We start from the raw sequence: 10598 nt of genomic DNA on the forward strand, positions 1-10598 counted from the left end.
GTTACCACATTATATCACAAGTATCTCCAATATCACAACTACAACTAATACCAGACCAGTTCAAATGAAACCATTAAAATACTTGAAGCCTATAAATATACCCACACAATCAATAGAAGTGTCAAGAACTTGGTCCCAGAAAACTTGAGCAGTCCAAATTTTTAATTATTACTTCCAAATATATAACATAGGAAAATCAAAGTTTTTTCGACATATTACATTGTAACTGTTAAAATATTTGCATTTGCAGATAAAAAATAAAATCGGTGTGCACAACCTGAAAATTAATCACAATGAAATTATGGAAATTTTACAAAAAGTGAACTTTTAAAAGTGAAAATTTTTATTGCAGTAAGTACGTGTATTTATAGAAAGCAAATTTCCGAAAGAAGCATGCCTAAACCAAATAGAGAAAAATTAGCGATTCTGTTCCTTCCTTTTAACTGAAACATTGAAAACTAAAAATTAGGTAAGGGTATTAGAAAAATCTATGAGTAACCTTTACTTTTATTCTGAATTCAGGCCTCTACCGCTCAATCGCAACATCTCAATGAAACCATCGAAAGATTTTATTTCATCTTTGCTCCTGTTTCTCAGCAAGCATCTCATACCTATAATATATGTTTGAAGAACAACCAAACCCACGAGCATAACGAATTAAATTATATTTCTAAAAAACATTTTTACTCATTAGCTACTATAAACTATGCATGAACGCAATAAATAGATTATTAGGCTTTGAAACTAATTTTAGCGTGGAAGGACGCACAAATAAAAGATTTAATCTATTTGCCAAGATGAAAACTTGAAAAATAAAATAGAGAAAATAGAAATTCGAAATCTTCAAAGGGTGCACTTAATACTCTCTCATGATATACGATTTTCAGCAGAAAATGCAGTGCTTCTTTTCTTACCGATATCACATATACCAGATTTTAAGACAATAACGTTCGATTCTAATATACCTGAATGAAAAGCAAGATGTAACAGCATAAAAAGCGCGGCACGTCATAGTAGCTCACAGCAATTACTCCCATGTTTAAAACAAAAACCGATAATTTCTAGAAGTCATTACTCGTACAAATCTTTCATTCCATCGCATTTTAATGCAATACAAAATAACTTTATTACTACCTTTTTTTTTTGTTGCTAACTTTTAAATTTTAAAAAATTTGACCTTATTCTAATGAATCTATCGTTTTTCTTCAGTACAATATAGCCATCTCCAGACTTCTCTTTTTCTATTATTGTCTTAAAATGACTTAGCTAAGAAAAACAGGAAACTTTGACCAGATAACTATGACCATATTGGAAATGTAAAAGAGGTGTAAAAACAGGCAAATAATATACATAATAAGTCAAAGAAAAAGCAAATAAATCAGTAATATGGAGCATATTCAATAAAGCACTCATTAAAACTGTAAATGCAAATGGAGAAAAAGCACATCTGCTATCACAATAACGTAGAAAAAAATTATAAAAAAAAAAAAAAAAAAAAACGATCAACAACTAACAAGACTTATACAAAACTGCTCTTTTGCTTCAGCTGCCAAATACTGAAAATAAATGTTTCGAGTAAAAGTCGATAGAGCTATTAAAACGAGCAGTTTAAAATTAAAGGAATGCTACACGTTACCAACATCGAAAATGGTAACTGGAACTGATAAGTTCGATCCCCATCAAACTTATCAGCAAGGAATGAGCAGTAAATTAGTTAATCTAGATCCATCCTATAAAACAGCATAGTGAATTCACACGTGAAAATCCAACTCATTGAACAGAAGTATATTGAAAACAATAATCTGAAGGATAACTTATTTACGCGTCTGTCCCCGGAAGCTCATACTGCACTGCCAATAACAGATGTGTACACTAAAGCATGCAGATAACTGAACAATTTCAGTGATAATAGAAGATTGCCAAAAAAGCTATTTCATTAAATCGCTAAATACATTACTAGAAAAAATCCCCAAAAATGCATTAAATGCCCACTTTCTAATGGTGACCTTTTTTAGCAGCTTAACGAAGAATACCAAAGAACTGTCAATAAAAGATAATACAAGATACCTGTTAGTAAATGTAATCTCTCTGGTCCATACAACTCACTTGACTTCTGTGCTAGTTCTATAATCGGCATAGAACCGTTCCGAAATCTTACAATCAACGCTGCATACTGCGAAAGCTCCTTGGTTGTTAGAGACCTTGTCAGCTTAAAAGAAAAAAAAAAAAAAAAAAAACGATACCATAATTAAATAAATCCTACAGAAAAACTAAAGTGGTGCCCAACTAATATCTACAATTACATAATCCAGTTCTTACGTTTACGAAAAATTCTAAGTCGAAAGCCGTACGTGCTCACTGGATATCAACTGACTGTGCTCTTTATTCTAAAACTATAACAATGCCTACAACATCAACTCTTTCAATAAATATTGTGCAATACGATTTCGTTTAATGAACATTTCGTAAATCGAGTTAATCTGATCATATTTGACAACCTTAGAAACTTCGGTAATCGCACATTGTGTTGAGACAAGCTATTTTTCTCCTAAATAAATGAAATAATAGTTATGAATCAGTATTCACGAGATGTCATCAGCGATGTAATATCAATAGAATATCAGTGGCTAGTTGGCAGTAAAGAGACAGTTTTATACTTGCAAACTTACCACAGTCATATAATCTTCTATAATATCGTCAATACAAACTTCTGTGGAATCACTACGTGAAGCAGTTGTTGAACAAAGAGGATGACTGCTGCTAATACGCAGATCTTGATGTGATTCCGTTAAGCTGTAAGTATTTATGATGGTAAGAAAAAATAATTTACATTAATTCCGCACTTTATAAAAATTCCTATCTTCGCAATGACTATGTGTTGCATAAAAATTTACATTTCTACTACAACTATTACCGAAGCAGTGTTATATTTCAGATAAAATGAACTTACAATAAAGGGCGATGATTATTAAAAGGTGAAATTGACGAGGTAGTTGGAGTTCCTGAAATTTTTTTTCCTGTTTTTCTCAGAATACACATCATAGTAATAAATGAATCTTATATAATTGAAGCAACTATTCATTTTTTTCCAACCATTCATTTTTTTTCAGCTAAAGATTTTATCAAACTAAAGATTTTATCAAATGTAGAAAACTTCCCGAACTTTTTAACGCATTCGTTTCAAAATTACTGGCAACTTCTTTGTAAACTTGAGAAAAGAATTGTCCCAGGATATTGCAAATTGCTTCTGCCACACCCTGAATGGAAGTTAACTGCATCTGGTTAATGTAATTAATAAAATACTACGAAGAAGTTTAAAGAGAAAAAAGAAATAAACTGCAAAACCAATAAAGTTCAATGGAAAATGACATCTAAGATGAAATGGTACATTTTATATTTCTCTCTTAGATATTCAGAAATATGTTCTAGATATTCATGACTAGGAAGGGGTTTTTGTGATTTGATGCTTTTATCAAATTCGATAAAAAAGCAATTTATACACGAAAAAATTCATGAATTGTAAAAATAAACAATCATCAAAAAAATTACAGCGGTTTCACAATATACGACAGCAAGGTCAAAGAAGTCACAGTTTCGAGTACTGCCGTACCCTATCTTTACAGGAAGAATGTATTCATGAGCTTCACGAACAAAGCCAACAGATGCAATCAAGTGAATAGGTACGTAAAGCAGCAGTTCCTGAAATATCGCAGTTCAAGTTGGATTTCAATGCTAACCCATTAGTGGCAATATCATAGTTTTTATTGTGTTATATTTATTATTACAGCCTTATTAAATATTACTCACATTATCAAGGATTGATCGGATCGTTATTGAACTAAAATCAATCTGAAGCACTGCATTTGCAGTAAAATTGCTTTTCTCATCAAGTGATGCAATTTGCTTCCTGATCTACAATAAAAAAAAGCTCTGATTCCGAAAAAAAATCACCAAAACAAATCCAAATTAAAGAGACGTGATGTACTAAAAACATGAAATACTCATATAAACATTCAGTTTCAGTCTACTTCACGCTGTTTACACCATCATCTACCAGTATAATCATTAGCGGATGAAGTACATGAAAAAGAATAGTGATTCCCGAAATAATCACCGCACTTGCAATTTAAGATTCAAAAGTTGATTTTCATCCAGACATCAGAACTTTGCGACTGCTTAGACATCACAATATTCCTTGAAAATTTTAGAACTGGATACCTTAGCACGATCCAGAATTTTGAGCAAATCGGTACGTCCGCTAGGGTCGATGTCACCACGGATGTCGCGAATGAGACCGGCATACTGCAAAACAGGTAGATTTCAGCACTAGTGATCATTTGAGTCCATAAAGTACAGTTTATAAAAACATATAAATATAAAAGGGTCAGATTTGCAGGTGAAAGAAAGTTCAATTGATTTTGCGCTAGTTTCTTCGCGTATATATCATCTTCTTCAGTACATAAGCGGAACCTTCCCACTGTTTTTCTAAGCGACGATACTTGCAAACGAATTCAAGACCGCACTATAACAAATTTATCTTGTTTTATCAAGAGAAGTTGGTAGAATGCGTCGATATCATGATTTCATCCATGACCTCAGAAAAGGTTCAAGGTTCATAAATCACTCGTTAAATTATTGCCATAACCTGACCACAAAACATCCACCACGAACCACACAAACATGCATACCCTACAGTTTACCGTATTAGCAATTTGCCTTCAAACCCTGGATGTGCTACTCCTCAGTCACATCTGAGGACAGTCGTATGGGTTTCAGGGTTCTTGTGACTACGTTCCTAGCTCTATTGATTCATTTCTTGTTAATTTATACTCATTATATTTATGTACTTTAATCTATTTTTCCTTCAGTTTACGCAGCCCTTTGTTATCAATTTCTACTCCTCCCTGCATCCTCCGTCTGATTCTGTCCTGGAATTTAGTGGTCTTTTGCGTATGTCGTATGACCTTGAAACTTCATGTAGACTATTCCTGTCTGTTTTTTTTTTCTTTACTTCACAGTATTCGTTCTCTGTCGGTTAATTTTTCTTCATGTTGTTCTTTCTTCTAGCTTGTTCAAAACTTCTTTGCATGGTATTATGTTGAAGCAATATTCTTTTCTTAAACTTACTATTTATACATCACCCTGAATTTCTCACCCTTAATCAAAGATACACAAAATAAAAGTAGCTGTTTACAAATCCAGTTAACTCAGGAACTGTACCTTCTTTTCACTCAAGATTCTTAAAACACTGTTTATCACCACTTGTCTTTTATCCTAATGCTAAGAATCAAAACAGGAAAGGATAGATTGAACGTTAACTTAAATTGCAATGTCTTATTTCTACATATATTATATGACTCTATATATATGGTAAACGAATTACTGAGTACACATCTATCTGTAAGCATAATCTCAAAATACATTTTCGTAATGCTTATTCAAAAGAAAAAAACAAGGTGCATAACAGTAACAAATAATATATTTTCAGACATATTATATCGATCTGTTTTATATGATATTTTAGTGATTGAAAAAAAAAAAAAAAAATGTTGTCAAATTTTAAATATGGAAGAAGGAAAATTATTCTGAAGATTTTTTTTTTCATCTGTTGAATTTTAGATCTTCCGGTTATCCACGTGACAGTTGCAAACAGATGTCTTATTGTGTTTAATATCTGACACATTCGTTTTTGCTTTAAGAATTGACATCACTCCAATAACAGCACTCTACTGCTAGACGTTATCAAGAAACCACGCGTAGGTACACTTAATAAATTGCTAATTTATTCGTGCCACAACTGCTTTGACAGATCGTACTTGATTACAGTACTGCAGTTAGTTTGGGCGACATAAAACAAAGAATATAAAAACATTCTGTACTCCTTAGGTAAAGAAGTGTGAAACATAACTTCAGCCACAGTTGATCCACAATACGATTGTAAATCAACAGAAATAAGAAATTTCAGAATCTACCGAACGGTTCATTCGCTTTGCCGCATTTACGTGGACGCATCTGTATGTACATAAATCATAGCGGAAATGGTGATTTTATCGCTTTTGTTTGACTACGGCTGTTGGCCATAGCTAGAAACCGGTTTTGAGTACTCTTGTAATGAAACCGCATCTTCTTAAATAATCCAGTTAATGATAGGCAGGAAATTCGATTTATTTTGAATGAACTTAAAATTGATGTTTATAAGAAAACAGTGGAAGCTTGTCAATGTGCTGTTTCTACACTGCAACTGTAATGTGTTTGAAACATACAAAAACGATATTTCAAATAAAATTTGTATATGGCATTATGGATATTTCTTGCAGTTGTTTATAACATTTCACGGCTAGCTTTACAAATTTTAAAGAGACCATTTAAAAAATTTTTCTGTTCTTTCTACCAACTACTAATGATATCCTACCAACAATTCTACCAGTAATATGCCAAACCTTATTTCTTTTCTTGTTCGCAGCGATTTTCATTTATACTAGAACGAGTGACGAATAAAAGAGCACAAGAGTTATTATTAAAGCAGCAAGTCTTCTATATATATCATACGTTTTTAATTTGTTTATCTAGTTTCTTTCGAAAATGCGTGCATTCATGTAGGACATTAAAATTAACACGAATGGTATTGCTTGTCTGTCCAGTGCGTCCACTATACGCCATGTTATGCAACCACATATATAAAAGAACGAATAGATTTTACATTCAATGTAATTTTATGTTGGTGGTATACTTATTTGTAAAAACTAGATGAGGGAAGAACTGACTTTATATCACACTGCTAGTCTTTCTGGTTAACGTAATAGTACGAAAGTCTGAAAGAGAGAAATCTGTAATTATTGAAACATTCTCCAACTAATAAAAAAAGGTAAATCAAGTAGGGAGGTACAAACAGCAACAAAGATCATAAATATTTTGTATATGAAACAATACTTTTGTGAATGACGTCTGTGAAGACTGAATATGAAAACGAGAAAATGGGTTTGGTAAACGGCGTTATTTTCAAGCATAATTGAAAATAAGTCTCTGCCAAATGGTGAACACACGGGTGTTGTAGTCAGGTAAGAAACTGATATCCGTCGAAGTGATGTCGGTAAATGAGAAGGTAAGTGCGTGCATATACTGAAAATGTCTTAGCAGTAAGGTGGAGGAATTGCTTAGGTTATGCTAGTCCGGTATTTCTGGAAGGGGATTCAGAGTAATGCTGGTCATGAAGTGTTCTTCAAAGGATTAACCATTTTCTTCCATTCATTTTGATTCAGTTTGCCATTAGCTCAGCTACAATCTCTTCGTGTATGATCAGCGTTTCTCTCTATATAATCACCAAAACTGAATCCTGATTAAATTCAGTAACCCTACGAAAAGTTCCATAATTCTTGGTTTTCTAACTTGGCAGTTTAAATTATGCGAATATAGAAGACTTATTTTGCTTAAATGCAATAAGCACAAAAGTATGTTTGATGCGAATGAGAAATCGACAATTACTAGCAAATAAAGAGAAATCTACAGTCCGGTTAGCGAGCTATTCTTTGATAGAAGTAAATATCATAAGGAAGATTTTGCAGGAATTTGTATTACACGGATAAAATTACTGGTGGGATTTCCTAAAAAAGGAAGTGAAGTAGATATAATGCTTGAGAGTAAAAGTACAACTCTTAGTAGTCTTGGTTTGTCGTTAATCTTTTCCGAAAAATTTAAAAGTTTATATTCTAGTCATTCAAGTTTAGTGATGAGAAAAATATTCCTCAATTAAACTGATAAAAATCAATCAGATGAGGTTCTTAGGTTCTGGAGAAATGAAATGGAGTAAAATCGTTCTACCGGCTGAAAATGAAAAGTTTATTTGTATATATTTTTTCGTGCTTTGACGAAGATTAGAAGCAGAATGTAAGCATTTTGCAATTTTCACATTCTGTTGAACCGCTTGTTCATATTACAGAAAGAACGAGAAGTAAAAAGTTTGGAAAATAATGTAAAACTTAAATATATATATAAACAATACAAAATGGGAAGCAAGTAGATGTGTTTTCAAATAACAAACACTGTTAAATAAAGAATGATCTAAGAAGTCGCATTAAAGACATGTGTTTGGGATTGCTATTGCAGAAAATATCTTTGGTTTTTTCATCTGGAACATCTTTCATTTATGTGGAGAAAATTAAGAATTTTAACATAGTCATCTTAGAAATAAATGAAAATGTGTGAATTTTCACAAATCTCATTAATCAAGAGCTCAAATAAGAATTTCATTGTTATGATCTATTAAAACACGTTTAAAATTTATGGTAAACCATCCGCAAAATAATAGATTATTTATATCAAGTAGATGCGATATACTTCACACAGCTCGTTGTGAGAGTAATCGTATGAAGGGTCCTGTTAGTTTGCAGATTTTATGAATTACTTCCTAGTTATTTTAGGAACACCATTAGCTATTTAAGGACGTGTGCCAGATTAGTCATTATTTTGCTTCGTAAAATTCAGTCATGATTTCATTATTCAGTAACTTATTTTTATATTCATCACTAATGGGAGGAATTTGCTTTATTTGGTATAAAACATGAATTTCAGTTTAGTTAAGTATAATTTCAGCAAAAAATTTCAGACCCATTTTTTTCACAATAGAGGGATGGTGATAGGTTTTATGACTATGAAAAGTACAGAAATCCAGAAGAGGTCAAGTTTCCAATTAATTTCTGCTATCAAAGAACAAAATATCAGGACTTTGCCGCAAGAGTATTTTCATTTTTCCGTTTCAATAACTTTACATTGAGGAAAGTAAAAGCATTTAAAAGAGAAATTTCCTTTAAATACCTTGAGATGCTTGAAAAGTGAAACTGTCAGAGTACGAAGTTTCCTAGAGAATTTCAAATGTCGAGCTCTAATAATTCTACCAATAACTGATAGGGAGACTATTTTATCTGCAATACTGACCAGGAAATAAGGTGGTCTCACTTTTGTTTTACTTTTAATTATAGTTCATAGGCTAAAAAGTAAAGCAACGTCAAAGAACAGAAAATTCAGATTGATCCGCATCAGAATGCACTGCATATAAGATATTAGTCATTTTTTTTTTCTTTTTTTTATACAGCTGTTGACTGCGATTAAATGAGAACTGGGAGATTGATAATTCAGATCTAAAGCAAGCTATTCATCTATTTCCTTCACTTTTCTGTTATGAAATCATAATCGCTATTAATGCCAATACAACAATGTCTTAATTTATCACTAAAACTAAGCAACAACTATTTCGGAAAAAATTTTTAACAGTGAAATACATCTGACTTATTTTTTACAAGAATTTTTGCAGTTGCAGTTTATGGAATCTATGGAATGTTAATAATTTTTCAACCAAACAAACTTAACAAAAGATTGCGTCTCTAAAGCAGCCTGTTCAATAATTATCATACCTGAAAGAAGTTTTGTATTTTCTAATTATGATCCAGTTTAGACACCAAAATTCAAAGGCAAAGAATAGCTGCAGGCTGATGAGCTGTTCCAGGTAACTTTACTCAAAGAAATGTTAGTGTAACACGAAGTTCATAATGAATATCTCCACTCACTCTCCCTTCTTCTGCCACTTCTTTCCCATGAACTTATGAGTTCCCGAATCACGAATCAACGAACTCGACAGTGGCATCTTTACAACAAAAAATTCAAAAAATCCGACATTTTCATGTTTGGAACCAGTACATTATAGTTTGAGAATAATGAATGAGAACAAGCAAGTGGTGTAAGACGAATACGAAACAGGAAAATAAAGGAGAACGAGATTATAGAATGCAGAGTTAATTGATTGATGCACCCTACAAACAAACATCGGAAATTAAGTTTTGTTGGATGATGTACTAGTTAAGTTAGGAATAGGACTCAAAACTTTTTTTTTCAAAATGCAAAATACTTGACTGCTTTTACATGCCTGGTTAATAATAACCTTCGTGACAGCTATTTCCAAGCTGCGTTATATCCGTCCCGTAGTCGGATGCTGCTCTGTGCTACTTCACAAGTTATTCACACTTGAAAACTCAAAGCATCTGCTGTACAGTCTGACTTTTGTTAGTAAACCTAGCCATAATAACACACATCTATACTAAACATTTTTGGAAGCTTGTTGATTGAACGTGTAAATCGATCCGCCACGACCTCTGCTCAACAAAGGCGTTCGTTCTTCAGGTATTTAAGCGGCCCTCAGTTATTTTATCCATCTGTTTGATGCTATAGAGCGGCCATGATATAGAAATGTGACTTTCTCGTAGATGAGAAAGTCTATATAACAGTGAGGAAGGAGGGATAGATAGATTGAAGAACAAGAGAAGGGGAGGACTTTCGAACAACAAATTTACCTGGATTTGAAAAGTTGACAAACCGCCATCACCAGTAGTCTCACATGCCTGCAACATTTCCTGTGATAACGTGTCCAAATATCAGCAGTTAATTACACTAATAGCGAACAACCACTATAAAAATTTAACTGCACCGCCCTGCACATTTTACGACGAGCTTATGTCGACTATATATATGCATACACACTGCATGCAAGTCTCACGCGTATGTACATTTATCGCTGCGCAGTATATGTTGCGTTTATCAAGGTCGATGAG

At 32.7% G+C, this 10598-nt stretch overlaps 1 protein-coding gene across 2 annotated transcripts; it reads right to left on the reverse strand.

Annotated features, from left to right (window-relative positions):
* Nucleotides 1-507: 507 nt before the first annotated feature.
* On the reverse strand, nucleotides 508-10397 carry Bm9654 (Uncharacterized protein; the record flags this gene model as incomplete). 2 transcript variants are annotated; one of them, XM_043073976.1, is made up of 9 exons in its annotated part: nucleotides 508-611; nucleotides 2068-2209; nucleotides 2670-2793; nucleotides 2951-3002; nucleotides 3164-3257; nucleotides 3550-3699; nucleotides 3808-3912; nucleotides 4219-4302; nucleotides 10341-10397. In XM_043073976.1, 9 exons carry the CDS (start codon nucleotides 10395-10397, stop codon nucleotides 508-510), a joined length of 912 nt encoding a protein of 303 aa, XP_042929910.1. The 2 variants fall into 2 exon arrangements, with proteins under 2 accessions (XP_042929910.1, XP_042929911.1); XM_043073977.1 differs by lacking the exon at nucleotides 508-611 and adding an exon at nucleotides 1841-1872.
* Between the last annotated feature and the right edge of the window lie 201 nt (nucleotides 10398-10598).

The sequence above is a fragment of the Brugia malayi genome (assembly GCF_000002995.4).
Source record: "Brugia malayi strain FR3 genome assembly, contig: Bm_v4_ChrX_scaffold_001, whole genome shotgun sequence".
NCBI classification, from domain to species: domain Eukaryota; kingdom Metazoa; phylum Nematoda; class Chromadorea; order Rhabditida; family Onchocercidae; genus Brugia; species Brugia malayi.